The following is a 16,515-nucleotide window of genomic DNA, read 5'->3' as shown; positions in this document are numbered from 1 at the left end:
TCCAGGAAAGACGGCCCGGTTCTGTGCCATGCTAAGGCTGAGCAGATGTCAGCACTATATCGGGAACCCCGGACGTGAGCACTCTCATATCCTCTGTGTAACAGATTAGAACAATTCCTTTTGTCAACGGATTCCTCTCCGTTGACACTAAACTGTTAGGGTTCGCATAGGCCGCTTGGTGCAGTACTATACTGGAACACATAACTCTAGGTGCGATCTCATTTCTCTTTTATTTTTGACGTCAATATTTGTGGCCATGTGATCAGTAACTACGACTCTTCTACAAGGATTCCCACATATGTAGTGTCGGGTTTCTGTTTCATTAAAAATACAATCAACTGTTACGAAAATAATACTGAAATTATACTAGTCAAATAATGCCTGTATACATTGTTGATTTTACTTCATCCTAATCTACGTTTTAGAATTGAGTGTCGTGGGTTACTTGGAAGGGTTTCAATCTTGTTAACGTTTTTGGTATCGCCTATGTCCGCACAACTATTGTAAAAGAAAATACTTGTAACAACGTACATAAATCTGCTATCGGGTAAATACTGTTAGACGTTCTAAGTTGCGAGTTCATCAAGAAACAGGTTAGTTCCTTGTCGATGGCGATGTACAATTCGTGGAGCTATCCTAACCTATGTATATCTAGTCCATGTTTTTATCGAATTCCGTTGCCGGGAAGACAAGTGAAGTACGTTGTGCTTTGATTTCAGAAGATGTGGCCGATCATCGCGAGAGTTTTCGGTAGATTCAACAGATACCTACAACTTCCTATAGCCGGTCTTATCGGTTATATCGGCTATCACATAGAAGGGCTGATATCCGATCGTTATACACCTTCGACCGCATCGATAAAACAACAACGCGAAGATAGGCAATTGGAGGACACAGATTCCACGTCTAACAAGAAAGCACATCGACCGTTAGAGATCAATCTTCCTCCTTCTTTATCCGCATAGACTGAATTACATTTTGTATAGAATTTTGGGCAAGAATTATTGAATCCATTCAAAATGTAACTCCAAAATTCGTTGCAGTTGATCATATATTATACCAAAAAATTTACATTTAGAAAGTATCTAGAAGTTCTTGCAAAGCGTTAGAAGTCTCTGCTCATTTAGACACACCAAATTTGTACATAACAGTATGGCGGTAGACATCTCCCGGTTGCAGAATACTGTTGGGGAAGTTTTCCTGCAACAAATTTCAAAATCAAAGCAACAGATTTATCACACTGTATTCTAATAACTTACATGATTTACAGCATCCGGATAGTTCTGAGTCTCCAAGCATAATGCTCCATGCTTAAAATATTCGGCCCCGTCTTTCCCATGAATGGGAGTGCTTCCTTGAGCGGGTAGGGAATTAGCCGTGTATAATTGCACGCCGGGCTGATTAGAATGAACTTCCAAGTATCTTCCGGAAGCGGGGTGTACAACTTTTCCGACCAACTTGTTCTTGTCCGCAGAATCGCTCTCGATCAGACAAAAGTTATAATCGTAACCACCTCCCGGCACTTTGTTGATCACGTCTCCGAGCTTTGTCGAATTTCTTAAGTCCATTATGGAATTCTTCACCGGTCGTATTTCACCTGTAGGGATGCTGTTCTTGTCGGTAACGGTCCAACGATCCGCGTTCACCGCGATCACGTGTTCGTACAGCGCGGGTGCGTTAGTTTTCTGAAAGATACGAATAAGGAGATATTATTAGGTCAATACAAAAATTCGTGTCTGATTCCTTCTTATATTTTAATACGAAATCGGTCACGAGCTTTTGCACTGATTTAAAATAGGTCTGCCTCGGTATTAGAGGACAAGGGAATAATTTCAACTATGGAGAAGTAAACATGATCGATTTACGCACGTGCCCAGCCAGGTTGAAGTAACTGTGATTGGTCAAATTGATCGGGGTAGGTTTGGTGGTGACAACGTTCATGTCGAGATGCAATTCCCCGTCCTCCGTTAGCCAGAAAGTAGCCGAAGCTATCGCAGCACCGGGAAAACCTTCGTCTCCATCCTCGCTGAGAAGCGACAACACGAGCGTGTTGTTGTGAATCGTAGCGTTCCATACTTTCTTACTCCAGCCCTTGAAGCCACCGTGAAGAGTATTTTCGCCAACGTTTTTCGGTAAATGATACGTTTTTCCGTTTAAAGTGAATTGCGCTTTCCCGATACGGTTCGCGACGCGTCCGACAGTCGCGCCGAAATACGGGTTACTGCTCGACAAATATCCTGATAAAAAAATAAAAAATTTGGTGAGATCCGATCGTCTGGTAACAGCCGGCTTTAGATCGATATCGATTATCGCTAAACTGGGGATCTTTATGAAAAATAGAAATTGTCCAAGTCAATTGTTAGAAACAGAAATTAAATAACAACGTATATTTTCTCCTAATTATAAAAAGTCGAAAATAACGTAAAAATATCCTTAAGCTCTTTTAATGTCTTTTCAGTTTTGTACTTTACCTATTTATTTTTGCCATGAATACTTAATATTCACGGTTTAGTTATCACAAAGAACAGAGATAAAATCTTTAGAAACCTCTCACAATACCTTCAATATTATCGAAGCCTAGAACAATATCCGCAATGTTGCCCTGTTTATCCGGTGTTCTGATAGACGTTATCGTGGCACCGTACGTTATGATATCCACCTCTTGACCCGCTTTATTTTGTAACGTATACTTCTCTACAGTTTGCCCGTCTACGGAACCCCATTTCGTGACTTTTATCGACTGCTCGCAAGTAGGACCCATGGCGATTGATCTAAACGGTTAGACAATTGACTTAAGTGGACGGTTTCGGCTGTTGCGGCCCTACTCTAATTTATGCTCAGAATCCTTTAATAAAATTTATTTCGATACAATTGTTTCAATGGTCTTTGAACGTCTCGCTACCTTTCCACCGTTGCAAAGCAAAATCGATCCTCATTTATCAATCCGATAAAAATGAATATTAAGCTTATCAAACGAGTTGTCGAATTTTTTCGATTCATTTTGGAAGATCACTGTAGTTTTTGCGCAATTGTGACCACTATACCGTCGCACTTTGCAAACTTTCGAGGAGCTGCGGAAAGGCAAACTTTATAATATACGAAAAAGTACTGAACGCTGAGAGAAAAATTGTTAAGTTATACACTGTCAAAAACTAATAGTTGTCAAGATAGCGCGGCCTTTATCGTATTTACGGGTAGCGAAAGATACATAAAAAAGTAGAGTTTAGCGTAAGCCACTAACGACACTTATGAGAGGATATATATATACAATGAAGATAAAGGATAGCATCCTTATAATCATGCGACACTGAAAAACACTTGTCGCACGTCACTCCCTTTCACTAACCATCTGCGCGCTTATATGAAATATAATTGACATCATTTTGAACTCTAATTGCGTTAAAAACAGTTAGAAAACATTTCAGTAATTATTAGTTTGTGACAGCATATATCCTTCAATAGTTTTATGCTCAGCGTTCAGTATACCTTTACGAATCGTAAAATCAAATATTTTATAATACAAGAACCCAAGATCGGTATTATATTCGATAAAATAGCAAAATATCAAAAGACTAATTATCGCATCGTACTCCCGGCTTTCGTTTGAAACATTTTTTAATATAAGAAACAGTTGACAAGTAAATTCGATTGATACAGTTAAATGACTCACCCTGTATATGGATGCCCGTATTTCAAATAAATTTTTCAACCGTACGATCGATAAATTCTGGATATTGAAGTCTGAAGGATTTTTTGGGAAGTGATCACACCGTCCGGACACGAAGAAAGATTCGTGGCAACAGAGGTAACAATCTGTTGCGATCAATTTAACAAGTAGTAGTTTAATCTTTCAGACAAATCAGCACTGGTATCGACTATGTCTGCAATCACAGCTCATGCTGGCTTATACCAGAGAGGAAATTTCCTCTCTGCTTATACTTGAACGAGTACTTTTTACCAATGCTTACTGATAAGATGTTACGCTGTGCTAAGAAATGAAATTTGTCTCTAAACAACCACGATATCTTATTTAAATTCACAAATACACAAACATGAGCAAAGTTCGGATTTTCCTCTTTTCTGTTTAATTAAAAAGTTCATCGCTAGTGGTGCTATACGACCTTCCATTTTTTACGCAAGAGTTGCCTGTCTATAGAAGTCGTAATGAAAATGGTTGACGAGCGGCTTTCATAACCTATAAGAGATTTCAAAACAAATGTGGCTGTGGCTCTATCAAAGTAATCTTACGTTGACAATAGAGTACGTATGTAACGTTAAATAATATCTTTTGTATAAATTTGTTAAATACCAGAAATTTCATTGTCCGTAATGTTTTTGCCGTAGAATATCATTTTAACAAAAGTTGCTTGAAAGTCGTTTGATGAAACAGGTAACGGCTATCCTTGTTTTAAGCACATTTATAAGATGAAAATCAAGGAAGATGTGCGTTTTATGTCATCCGTAGCTACATTTATTATTGGGTTTGTCGGACTTCATATTGGTTGGCAATATGTACAACAATTCAACGTACCCGCTGAACAGAGACGCCCACATCCTTTTCTACGACTCTATCGACGTTTTCAGAAGCCAGTTGAAAAATGAGACACTAAGATGACATTTTAGCATTAGTAACTTATACACCAAATTACATCATGCTAATATTCTACAATAGACATCTTCGATCGTGTGCATGTACATAAATATAAATAATTAAATGCTATGTACATACTTTTAAGTTTGTCCACAATGAAACAACGCAATCATGGGCCAACAACAATATATTTAAATATTCATTATGTTGGTATTAATTGAAATATATTTACTTACCTCGTGCAATGAGAGCTGACAATCTATTTATACCACTTCAGAAGTAAATTGAATACAACGCAAATGGTTTTATACAAAAATTTATTCTAAAACGTACATACAATGTACATAAAATAATAAATATGTATATAACATGGAAATCATGTTAATACAACAAAATCATAAGTGTTTCAAAGACAAATGTGCATATACAAATAAAAGATAGTAATAATTATTATTAAATAATGAATATTTATAAAGTATAAATAAATAAATATATGTATATGTATATAGAGTATACAGGATGTTCCCAAAAATAACGACCTTGGATTATGGTCTGATAGATCAAAACAGACCTAAGAAGCGTACATTTCTTCCTAGCAATGATTGCGGAAATGCTTCATGTACCGTGGCTCTAACTTTAAAGTCTAAAGAAGTTCTAACAAGTCAAACGTAGGATTGCATTCTGCTTTACAACAATAATAATTTACCATAACATAAAGACTTGCTATAGTTTCGTCATGATTTCAAAAGTATTTGGAACTGTTTTCAATATTTACTATCTGTATATAAAGGTAGGTTTCGTGTAGTAGCATATGTACAACGAATTCTTGCTCCATGCAATTAAACATGAAATGAGGTTTAGCCGTATTACGTCGATCAAACGTAAAACTTGATAGAAATCAAAATAAAACAGAGAAATTGATGGTACACAAAGACTTTCAACAGTGTCTCTATAAGATACCGTTCACAATCACGCGTATAACGTAATTTTTTCTTTTTTCCACCAGAACTGCAATCGTTCTTAAAGCCCAAACGACTGTTGTCGATTCTGCAGGCATCCTGTACAAGTACTTTATAATCACAGAAGACCTCAATTGATACCCTTTATAGTAGGCAGGTGATCGAAATCCTTCCGGTGATGCATAGAGGAGCTTTTCGGCCGATTTTCGTTTTGACTATGTATCGAAGCGCCAGCCTTAGGAAGTTGGGGTAATATTTGACTGCAATTACTATTCTAAAATGTAATACAAATATTCAATTAACAGACTGCGACATACATTCACCGTACACGGGATTTTCGAGTTCATTCGTCATTGGATTGCGAATGTTCATGCAAATATAAATCTTTTATACCGATTAAACGTTCCATCAAATTCTGTAGATTGCAAAATTTTCCTAAATCCGCAGTCTAGTTCTCATTAGTTTAGCAAATGAACAAAAGTCTACTTACTCTCGAGCGGTCCCTGTATTTTTTCAATTTCTCAAACTCCTCCATTTCAGCTTCGGGCATTTTGAAATGAAAGTTTTCGAAATAGGTGTGCTGTGTGAGTTGTTCGCAGGTCCACCTTTGATCCGGATCCTTGTCCAAACATTTTTTAAGAAAGTCGAGCTGGAAAGAATATGAAATCAAATCATATATTCATATGAACTACACAGCGTTGTATCTCATAAAAGAAAACGAAACAAATGCACACCTGTAAAATGATATTTCCTCTGTTAGGTAGCGCGTCGTCTAAGGGGGCAAGTGTTTGAGGTGTCGGCAAAGTAACGCCAGCGAAAAATTCATTTTGCTGGAAAATCGCCACATGCCTCGGCAATAAATCGCCGATGCTTCTTCGAATTAGGTATAGTTGATCCACGTCCGATTTGCCTGGCCACAGTGCTTCTCCGCGAATTAATTCCGCGAAGACACAGCCGATTGCCCATACATCTACCGGCGTACCATATTGGGTGTCTCCCACCTGACAAAGTGCATAAATTTTCACATTTAACCCGTTATCTACCCGACGATTTTTTCTTGATCAATTGTTTCAATAGCAGTAGCAATTTCAATCTAAGTCATGTCGCCCCAGTAACGCAATCTAATAATTTCCTTTAATTATTTGATTCTATTTTAAACCTGTCCTCTATTCTCGTCAATGAAATAACACAGTAATGTCTCGATGTATGCGAAAACCTCGGGACCGAAATGTTAAATCCTTGATCCCTTGCCGTTAGTATCGAACTTTATGATAAAACTTCGTTTTCTAATGATTTTTTTATGAGACTTTTGTCAACAGATTCGCCATACTTTTCTGATTAAAATGAGACCAAACACGATACAGTTCGGATTGTATTTACTCGTTTAAACCGCGATATAGTAGGACCTCGATTATCCGAACTTCTGATATACCGAGACATTAAGGTGCCCTTTTTTTCTGGACGAAAGAATTCAGTTCGGAGCGGACAATGATAAAACGAAACTCTTTCTTAATTATCCATAAAATTACCAGCAATTCGGGTGCTCTGTACCATCTAGTTGCGACGTACTCTGTATAATTTTCACCGGGGCTGAGCATTCGCGCGAAACCGAAGTCGCACAGTTTCACCACACCGTCCGCCGTGATTAAAATGTTTTCCGGTTTGACGTCCCTGTGGACGCAACCCAGCCGATGGCAATACGCGATACCTTGTAGAATTTGCCAGGTGAGCTGCTTCGTGGTTATCTCTGGACAACCGCAAGGGTACCTCTCCATTTCGTTCAGCAACGTGTACTCGCAGTATTCGAAGACTAGGTGCAGCTTCCGTTTCCTCCTGAACACCTCCAACAGGTTGACAAGGTTGGGGTGTTTCAGATTCTGCGAAATAAACGTTTCCGCTATTAGCAAAATACTAAATGATCAGGATCGACGATTTTCCAGGACGTTAACGGACTATTGACCCTTTGGAAGCCTTTTAGTAGACTACGTGTAAAAGGAATTTAAAAATTTTCCTTGAAATGACAGTTGCAAAGAAATTATTGGATTACTTTATTGTGACTGACTTGTCAATTAGCAAGTAAAACTTGCTGTCGCCGTTCCGCAATTGATTAAGGTCTCATTAGCTTCAACCTTGAGGCATTTCCCTGAAGTTTGTCGTGATCCTAGCAAAACTTTCTGTGTATTGATTTTTGCTACTGCATTACAAAATAATTATGCGTAGGAGTTTCTTTAACTTGTTCGAAACACTTGAAGTTTGTAATCTTAAAGTACACACCTGGAGGTATTTTACATATTTTTATGGAGTATTGATCCGTCAGTGTGGTAGTTATCTTCTGGAATTAATTTCAAGAAAACCACCGAACCAATGAAGTAAGCTAGAATTTTTCATGTGTTATTCCGAATATTACTAAAAAACTTTTATTTCTCGTAACATAAAATTTCGCATGTGCAAGTGCAACGGGAACGTAACTTTTTCTGAACAGAAAAAACAAAAAAAAACTTTTTTTTACTTCATTATTATTTTTTTATTTTCTATTTATCTAGCATTTCTTTCGAGTATCAAAACAATAATCAAGAGGAAAATTTCTTATAGCGAAAAGAATTGAGTAGAGCTTAGCACCTTAAACGAATGATCCAGATTATAAAATGGCGATGCACTTTATTCTGCTTGACCAACCTTAATAGAGGTTTCGTCCTACTTTTTTCCTAATTGGAGGTATAGCCTAATCATTTATGTACCTCGCAGATTGCTATCCAATCCTAAATAACGAGACTGATGGATCTAAGCAATCCCCTTTGCTGAGAAATGTCGAACAGTTGAATTAGTTGCGACCACTCTCAATGGTTTTATTCAATCATAATTTAACATCAAAATTGCCAGTATAAAAAAGTCTTTCCAGAAACTTATACAGATTAATTTCTGGAATTTTGCAATTTTTATAAAATCTACAAAAAATGGGAGTTGCAAAATGCCGTAAAAATTTGGAGATACTATCAACAGCCTGTACAGTCTCAGGTTTCGAAACTTGAATATTTAAAACAAGGTGAAGTCACAAGAGACCCTAAGGTACCATTGCAATATTAGCTTCTCAATAACAAACTAGTATATAAAAGTTCTTCCACGCATGATTTCTGCTGAGAAAAAAGGGAGTGTCCTCTCAAAACAAATGGTAAAGTTCGTTGGAATTACAAAGGGACAAGATAATTTTTTCGTGACTATTTCGACACAGCTCATTAACAAGTGTCAGGCATAAAAGCGCGTTGAAATTGTTGTGCTACGAGTGTTCGTTACGAGTGGAGCTTATCTAAAAAATCATGCGAAGCGTCAAACTTTTCGAGGCACAAGCGGCTTCGGGGAAGTCTTAAAAATTCCGTGACCCAGAGGAAAAAGTCCGAGGAAAGTTGAGCGGATATTGCGGCCACGTGTTACAGTTTACAGTCGAAAGCGGGTGGGGGAGGAATTATTAGCATCGCGGCTCAGATTTATTTTGTGCACGTAGCGAAAATATCCTTGAGGCGAAATGTCAGAGCAGAGTGGAGGCTCGTTTGAATGCGCATATGTTTCGGAGGGAGCCCTCCGATTATTTCGATAAGGCTAGGTCGGCAAGAGGAGAACACGCTAAGATATTGACCGCCGCGGTATTGACCGTTGGCCACTTCTTGTAGCCAACCCGTCGATTTATGCGGTTACACGGCCGTGTAAGATTACGAGTTTTCGCCTGTGGCTTTTACTTCTTTCCCCGAACAATTCTGGAATCGAACGATCGTCTTCGGTCGATTTAAACAAGATTGTCTCCGCGATTTTCTTCATTCGAAGACGGCCCACGGGTTTCGTACTTGCAATTTACAAGGGTCGTTCACCCTCGGAGTGGACGCAGGGAGCCTAGCATCGGTCAATGTAGGAACTAGAGGCAGAGAACTTCCTTCATAGATTTTACGATAACACTACGGTACGTAGTTGAGGAGATTTCAAGTGTTAAACCTTGAGCGGTCACATCACAGCCATAACAAGATCCATTCAATATAGAAATCTTCTGTTACGTATTTTTCTATCCAGTTCCTTGAACTCAATTTTGATTCTCATCTTGAACTTGGTATAAACAGCTAAGAATTTACACTGCTGAAGAACTAGAATTTGGGTGAACCGTTTATAACTCTGGGTCTGAATGGTTAACGCTTCGCGGATGACGATTTTGTTAAATATTGGAGACGCTTTGCTCCGCGAACGAAATCCTGTGTTGATCAGTTTTGGGAAAAGGGGAAAGTATGTAACAATTAAATTATTTGTTTGCAACTTCAAGAATGAGATACATGGACCCGATGACGCCAAAATGGATGAAAGTTATGTTTTCTTTGAGTTGTCTGTGACATGCAGGCTACAGTTGTGGAACTATACATGCAGAGAGTAGAAATGGCGGGGGATTAGCTTTTGGAGCTGACCTTGAGTAATCGTATTTCTCGGAGGGCGATTTTCCGTATGAGGGGATCATCCTCGGTTTGTTGGAACTTTTTTACAGCCACTAATTTTCCAGTTTGCCGATCTCTGCACTGGAAGACGACGCCGTAGCTACCCTCCCCAAGTCGCGCCAGCCGTTCGTATCGTTCCATCGCCTTGCTCGGCGCGCGTGACCTGCAAAAAAAAAAGCGAAATTTCCCATGAGTTTTAGTGGAAAAATACCGACTTACAAATAACCCAGTAATCTTGAGCTATTTTGTCACACCTAAAATAACATAAATTTTCACACAGGCTAACATAGGTTTTCATCTAAATATCTTTAATGGTGATGAAATTCTGGTAAAGAGAAGTTTAATATCTTGACATCTTGCAATTCTCCTATCGCATTAATAATACATTTTTTTAATTTACGTGGGGTCGTAGTTCGCTCAGAAATAAATCCAGCAACCAGCAAAGAACAGTAGATTAGTTATTAACGTATGTATTTATCAGTAATTGAAATTTTATTCAGCGACAATGGAACTGCTGCCTAAAAATTTGAAGAAGAAAATGCTCATACGATTTTAGCAATCGGTGAGCTCCGTATCCGTATGAAAAATTTGACACAGTTATGGGGCCAACGCGGATGCTATCTCTATGCATCGCGACATGCGAATGCACGCATGCATGGAGTGCAACTGACAATCTCGATTCATGTATCGCAATCGTTATGTCACCGACGTGATCGGCTGTAAGGGGTGATTAGTTGTTAAGGCTCCAGTAAAGAATACAGATCTATTTAGAATAAAACGAACGTTATAGAGCTAATTATTTGTTTACTAATACCGAGCGATTACATCAATCGTATCTTTGCTTACTGTTGGAAAACATATGCAATAATCACTATCACGGTGTTATCACAATCCTCTGGGATCTCCCACTTTAGATATGGAAATGTTTGGTCAAAATGTGATAATTTTATATAAAAAAGTTACTCGAACGTGTCAGAAGAAAAATCGATATCTATTTCAGAAGTGTATTCAATGCACGCGCATTTATGCACACGGTAAGTAGAAACAGTGAACAATGACCAGGCACGTCGACCAAGTTTTGTCCCGTTTCTTGCGTACGAAAACAAAACGAACCAACAACAGATTATACGAATACTCTAGAATTATTTCTTCTGGACACCCTGTACTTTTCGGTAGCCATTGTTCTGAAACAAATTATCTTATCGGACCTAACATAAATAACAATTCAAGTGACTGATAATTAGATTGCAGATTGATATCATTGTTGACCTATTTTAAAACTCGGTATCAAAAAGTATTAAAAAAAGTGTAACAAGATTTGTATCATAATACAACCGCTGACACATTTTCTGTCAATGTGCCCGTAATAAAAATCTGTATTTTCATAGAGTTACGCGGTAACGATCGTGATCCACAGCAACGATAAAAGATTAGATGAAATTGTTATAAATCATGGCCGGTATAGACACAGTCACCGTCAATTCCCTTTTTAAAAGAACTACCCTATGATAACTGGTCTAACAGACTATGTCACAGAGTTTACGCAATTTTCACACGACGATAAAATAATTTCGTAGATGAATGAACGAACACTATCGGACGCCGACAATATTTTCCCGTGAAACAAATTTGCAAACATTGCGAAGGTTCAGCCACACGAGAACGAAAGTTTCGTGTTCACCAAGTTAGTCGATTTTAGAGTGCAGTATCTCTGCAATTTTGGACTAATCGTTCGAAGAAAGTTCGAGACGAAGCTTGGGCCTGTACCCACTTTTTATACTTGGCGAGGCATGGCAAAGAGGTGAACTGCTGCGTAAAGAGCATGCTATCGCGTTAAAGGTTGGAGACCAAACTGTTTGCACCCTCGACGATGACCAAGGGTCAAGCTCCCCTGTGGCTTTCGCGTTATTTGAATCGGATCCTGGCGCAGGCGCTCTTGGATCGCAATAATGTCCGGCTAATATAAAAATTTTATGTGACCCACCCCGCATTACAGTCCGCTATTGTTTCTGAAAGAGTTACAAATAAAATTCCCTCGGATTTATTTATGACGTTCGTTTTATTAGGTGATCACTCAAACCATGCATCGTAAATGTCGCAGTATTAGGTTCGTAAGAACGCGCGACACAGTTCTTTTATCCGCTTGCATGCTTTGGCTGCGTTTTCGCAAAACCAGCGACACACATGTTCCTGATTACCGAAAAATTTATTATGTCATTTTTACGGTAACACCGAGCTAATTTTTTCGTACTTGTACTGATTTACGAAGGGCTTATCTGCAACTCAAACATTTGTATTCGATTTTACTTCAAGTTTACAGTAAACATAGAAGGGGAAAATATAAATTTGGAAATGAATTGTAACTATTCTCTTAATACGTGTAAAGTTTCGTAAAGCAGGATTAGTTGAAAGAGTACAACATTGTTACCTTCGTCAGAAAACAAATAATTTAAAATAATACAAACTTGTTCCCTGAAGTCGAAATACAAAAATATATAAAAATTGATTTCAAGTAATTCAAGCTTGTTTCTGAAAATATAAATTCATATAGATCTTCGTAGTTTTGTTTGCAAAAATTCGCAAAGTTAGTGTGCAAAGCAGATTAAACGACGACTCAACTGAGAGAAAAAGAAAACGACTGTATAACCTCACGGAGCAGTAAATAGTATAAATAAATCGCCGCTTTATAGTACGTGTTCGTCGAGAATGCTTCTCAGGAACATGAACGCGCACAAACCAGCGGCAGTTCATTAATCAACTTACCAAAGTGGCACGTGCTGGCCATAATTTGCGAATTTTAAGTCGTTTACCATGTCGAACCAAGTGATACGAACATAAGTGATCCACCATGCTCGACGCTTTTGAGATTTTCGTGCGGGATTGAGTGCGATGGACGAACAACGTCGAAAATTTAAAAAGAAACCGCGGTGAAAGTTTTAAATCGACGAGAAGTGCATCGCGGCCATTTAGGGGTTAACGATGTTGATTAGAAACGTTTCATCGACCCCTGTGATTACGTCGTACTGTCGGCTAATTTCACTGACTCGAATGTCATCGATTACAAATTATGATTACGGTATTACAATTATAACATTAATCCGCATTTTCACGCAGCATTTCATAAAAATTCGAATTAAAGCGATGATTACTTGATTTGGGGAAAACACCGTGCTGTGAAATTGCACTGGGGGTTGATCAATCAGGCTGTTCGTCGTACGATAAATATTTCTTTCGATTCGCCACACTTACGCGATAGACAAGGTGGCATTTTGGTCGGGGACGTCATGTCATGAACTACTTGAAAAATAATAAAGCAAATACCACTGCTGTTATTGGCATTAGAGGATTCGCGTGTTATGGGCGAGTGAAAAGTAATGGAATTGATTTAGCGCTCGAGATACCTTGGAATTAGGTCCCAAAGAACGTTGCTTATTATCCTGACCTTTTTCTAGTACCCTTCCTTTCTGACCAGTACTCTGGTGCACGCTTTACAGAATTTTCTAGTACAATTCTAAAGTAATTAGAAACGGAAACCTTGAGAATGTCACTTACCCGTTTTTATTAACGCTAAGAAAATAATGTATAATGAAATGTTCTTCCTATTTTTCTAGCCCCGGAAGAACCATTTAAGAAATTAATCTGTCGGAATTAATTGATCTTGCACGCATACTCGAGGATTTTACATATTTTTTCATACTTTCCAATCGAGTGTATAGTTATTGTGATTGTCAGGTTTTCTCGGTTTAACAAGTTAACAATGTGAAAGTGATACGTTGTCCACGAAAATGTATACGTACAAAAATCCAATGATGGTGTTCATTGACTTTGGATAACACCAGAACCGCGTCATGGCACATACCGAACGTTACTAAACGTGCTGAAACACTACTTTACAAATGTCCTCTTGATTATTGACAATCGATAGTACGCCACTATACTGTCCACGTTTGAATGATGACCGTGAACGGGGCTATAATATTTTTGGCGTCATAGCTAACCAACGGTGGGGGCGGCAGGACTTGCAGAACTTCCGGTTGAGTTTAACGAACTTCCCAAACTGTTCTGGTCTCAAATTTTAGAAGTTGATGCAACAAGCAACGCTTGCAAGCTGTATTTAATCATTCTTATTAGATCGAAATACGAATTGGTATAAATAAAAGGTATTTGTTAACAGTTTGGTTAATTATGAAAGCTATTCATTTATGGTCCATGTCAAATAGGGGTTCATGTAAAATATTTTGGCGCATGTTCTCAGCTTCGATTGTATGTTTAAACAAATTGTGTGGTGTACTGTATTGAGCATGTCTGCTATGTTGGACCTATTCTCAGAACAAATTAGATGCTAGATATAACAAGTGAAAGCAACATTTAAATAATTAATTCTTTGATCACCGTATCTTGGCTGCTACATCAGAAAAATCGATCGTGTCAAGTGACGCACATTAACGTGGAAAAAACATAAGTTCTTCACTTGGAATTACGAACGAAACTGTATGATTACAATTTAAATATCCTTATTTGGGTGTCACATTTTTAAAATAGTTTTCTTTATTCCTGTACTATGTATTATCGCGACTGTTATCCGATCGGTAATCGTAGTAATTGAAATTTTTATTTAACTAATTTAAGGAAGAATTAGAAATCTAAATATAAATGAAATTTGAATTGTCTTCTTTATATTTTCTTGGACTGCACAGTGAAAAGTCTTTCTTTCCGCTGGTGGATGTATTTATTTCGGCAGATATATAGTAATTGATGACGTACAATGTATACGTTGCAGTTTGCGTGATGAGACTGAGTAGTAAAAATCGATCTGTTCGATTCAATGTCAAAGTCATGCATTCTGCAAAGAATTATGCTTCAATTTCTAGTTTCAGTGTCACTGCATTACGTTTCGGACTAATTCTTTCAAGAAGAATTAAGAAACTATGATAACGTAAATTAATAATAACATCGAAGTGAAAAGAACATTTTAAAGATGATGCAAAAAAAAAATTGAATAAATCTACTGTTGATATCAAACATTTACAAAATACGTAAATGTACAGGCACAATATCACAACGCAACAATTTCAATGTATACAAACAACTTGTCTCATTTTCTATCAAATGACATTCTTAATAAAAATAAAAAGAATAAAGCACTGTTTAACCTAAGTGTTTGTACACATCTTTTACTAAAATTTGTAGTTGCGTCGTATAATATTACACTAATTTTTTCTATAAAATGAAACTAAACTCTGCAGGCTGTATTAATATTACCGATGAGGTTAGCTTCAACGATGTAACGTTTGAAACTTTTCACACAAACTTAATATTCTTTTTATAATCTTGTACTTCATCGTACAAAATACAACTTAAAAAATAAAAATAATTGCTGTTGACGAATGTGTCAACAGCAATACACTTTTTATTTTTCGAATTTCATTTTACACAGCATCGCAACTATTTTGTCATTTGTATAACAATGGCGTACAGTCTCCACATAATAAATTAAAAATACTCTATACACGACGTGAACAAATCGTATCATGTAAATGAATAAAAAAATGTCACTATAAATATTTGGATGCACGTCGAGACGTGTCATCATCAATTGATCAGATGACATTTAAACGAGGACCCTAAATTTTGTTCGTGCCGATAATATCTTTTATTTTCAGTGTCCAGTGTGTTGTTTAATCTCAAAAGAGGCAGTTCTTTTTTTACGGGGTTTTAGTATGGTAAAAGAGCGACTGTTTACCTTGGTAGCAGAGGTAGGGTGCTACCTAAGAGCCAGAGCTTTCTATCTTGGAGCCATTTGTCCATGCGAATGTTTCTCACAAAAATCTCGCTTCGCGAACGGTGTTCGCAAGATGCATCGTCGAGAACTTCACTCTAACTTTCGTTGATCGCGTCTGACCGAACGGCATTATTGACAGGCCAGCTTGTGGTAGTCATTACCAACAACACCCACGTTTCGCCAGTGAATCGTTTGATTAGACGTACCGAACCATTTGTTTAACAACGTCACGGAGCTGATCGATCGTACTAGTGGATGCTCTGCCAGACGGGAACAACTATACCCGTCAATAAGTTTGCAACAGTTCGGTGGACATCGAAGCATTTTGAGTTTTTAAAATCGATGGAACGGGACATTCGCGAATATGGAGAGAATTAGATCGCATTCGGCCATTTTTATAACCTGCTCGCCAGTAATGTTCGATACTGTACAATCATTTTTATAATAACTTAGACACACAATTTTTGAATTCGTATTTTCGAATAGTTGTTTAAACTGCGGATATTTATTCAAGATTTAAAAAATTGAATTAACATTTATTGGTTTCGTGCTCGTGGTTTGTAGCGAAAGAATACTTTATCGAACCGTTTCAGTCGTTTGTTGCAGTCTGTTCTTTTAATTGAGATTGTTGTAAATGTAAAGACAGCTACACTGCAGTTCACGTACGTTATGGGATGTGTAACAATCAATGTGAATTTTTTGACTTGTTAAAGTCAT

At 37.6% G+C, this 16,515-nt stretch overlaps 3 protein-coding genes and 1 long non-coding RNA gene across 12 annotated transcripts; 2 read left to right on the top strand and 2 right to left on the bottom strand.

The window, feature by feature from the left end:
* Positions 1 to 173: 173 nt before the first annotated feature.
* LOC143355337 (small integral membrane protein 12) lies at positions 174 to 1,084 on the top strand. Of its 4 annotated transcripts, none has more exons than XM_076790094.1 (2): positions 174 to 547; positions 723 to 1,084. In XM_076790094.1, exon 2 carries the CDS (start codon positions 723 to 725, stop codon positions 963 to 965), a length of 243 nt encoding a protein of 80 aa, XP_076646209.1. In that variant the 5' UTR covers positions 174 to 547; the 3' UTR covers positions 966 to 1,084. The 4 variants fall into 4 exon arrangements, with proteins under 4 accessions (XP_076646209.1, XP_076646208.1, XP_076646205.1 ...); XM_076790093.1 differs by having other exon boundaries at positions 177 to 547; positions 720 to 1,084; XM_076790090.1 differs by having other exon boundaries at positions 177 to 593.
* On the bottom strand, positions 1,034 to 3,818 carry LOC143355334 (galactose mutarotase). Of its 3 annotated transcripts, none has more exons than XM_076790080.1 (6): positions 3,671 to 3,811; positions 2,903 to 3,071; positions 2,560 to 2,771; positions 1,870 to 2,237; positions 1,260 to 1,685; positions 1,034 to 1,200 (listed from the first exon to the last, which is right to left on the bottom strand). In XM_076790080.1, the coding sequence occupies exons 2-6, from the start codon at positions 2,998 to 3,000 to the stop codon at positions 1,120 to 1,122; spliced, it is 1,185 nt and encodes a 394-aa protein (XP_076646195.1). In that variant the 5' UTR covers positions 3,001 to 3,071; positions 3,671 to 3,811; the 3' UTR covers positions 1,034 to 1,119. The 3 variants fall into 3 exon arrangements, with proteins under 3 accessions (XP_076646195.1, XP_076646196.1, XP_076646198.1); XM_076790081.1 differs by lacking the exon at positions 3,671 to 3,811 and adding an exon at positions 3,142 to 3,204; XM_076790083.1 differs by lacking the exon at positions 2,903 to 3,071 and having other exon boundaries at positions 3,671 to 3,818.
* A 188-nt stretch (positions 3,819 to 4,006) lies between these two features.
* LOC143355339 (uncharacterized) lies at positions 4,007 to 4,609 on the top strand. Its single transcript, XR_013082489.1, has 2 exons — positions 4,007 to 4,260; positions 4,345 to 4,609. It is a non-coding gene; the product is annotated as an uncharacterized LOC143355339 (long non-coding RNA).
* Positions 4,610 to 4,697: 88 nt separating this feature from the next.
* LOC143355335 (cyclin-dependent kinase-like 4) lies at positions 4,698 to 16,450 on the bottom strand. Of its 4 annotated transcripts, none has more exons than XM_076790084.1 (6): positions 15,760 to 16,450; positions 9,990 to 10,179; positions 7,080 to 7,427; positions 6,285 to 6,551; positions 6,041 to 6,199; positions 4,698 to 5,824 (listed from the first exon to the last, which is right to left on the bottom strand). In XM_076790084.1, the coding sequence occupies exons 1-6, from the start codon at positions 15,822 to 15,824 to the stop codon at positions 5,681 to 5,683; spliced, it is 1,173 nt and encodes a 390-aa protein (XP_076646199.1). In that variant the 5' UTR covers positions 15,825 to 16,450; the 3' UTR covers positions 4,698 to 5,680. The 4 variants fall into 4 exon arrangements, with proteins under 4 accessions (XP_076646199.1, XP_076646200.1, XP_076646202.1 ...); XM_076790085.1 differs by lacking the exon at positions 15,760 to 16,450 and adding an exon at positions 13,814 to 13,933; XM_076790087.1 differs by lacking the exon at positions 15,760 to 16,450 and adding an exon at positions 12,780 to 13,202.
* Positions 16,451 to 16,515: the final 65 nt, after the last annotated feature.

This window comes from Halictus rubicundus, chromosome 6 (assembly GCF_050948215.1).
Source record: "Halictus rubicundus isolate RS-2024b chromosome 6, iyHalRubi1_principal, whole genome shotgun sequence".
Taxonomy (NCBI): Eukaryota; Metazoa; Arthropoda; class Insecta; order Hymenoptera; family Halictidae; genus Halictus; species Halictus rubicundus.
This window is presented reverse-complemented; position numbering and strand designations above follow the sequence as displayed.

Coding starts and splice junctions, on each gene's coding strand:
- LOC143355337 (XM_076790094.1), top strand. CDS start 723: ATGTGGCCGATCATCGCGAGAGTTTTCGGTAGATTCAACAGATACCTA.
- LOC143355334 (XM_076790080.1), bottom strand. CDS start 3,000: ATGAATCGAAAAAATTCGACAACTCGTTTGATAAGCTTAATATTCATT. Junction 2,772..2,902: donor TGCTTTGCAACGGTGGAAAG/GTAGCGAGACGT, acceptor CTAACCGTTTAG/ATCAATCGCCATGGGTCCTA. Junction 1,201..1,259: donor ATCCGGATGCTGTAAATCAT/GTAAGTTATTAG, acceptor AATTTGTTGCAG/GAAAACTTCCCCAACAGTAT.
- LOC143355335 (XM_076790084.1), bottom strand. CDS start 15,824: ATGGACAAATGGCTCCAAGATAGAAAGCTCTGGCTCTTAGGTAGCACC. Junction 6,200..6,284: donor GAGGAAATATCATTTTACAG/GTGTGCATTTGT, acceptor TATTCTTTCCAG/CTCGACTTTCTTAAAAAATG. Junction 5,825..6,040: donor AATACAGGGACCGCTCGAGA/GTAAGTAGACTT, acceptor ATTACATTTTAG/AATAGTAATTGCAGTCAAAT.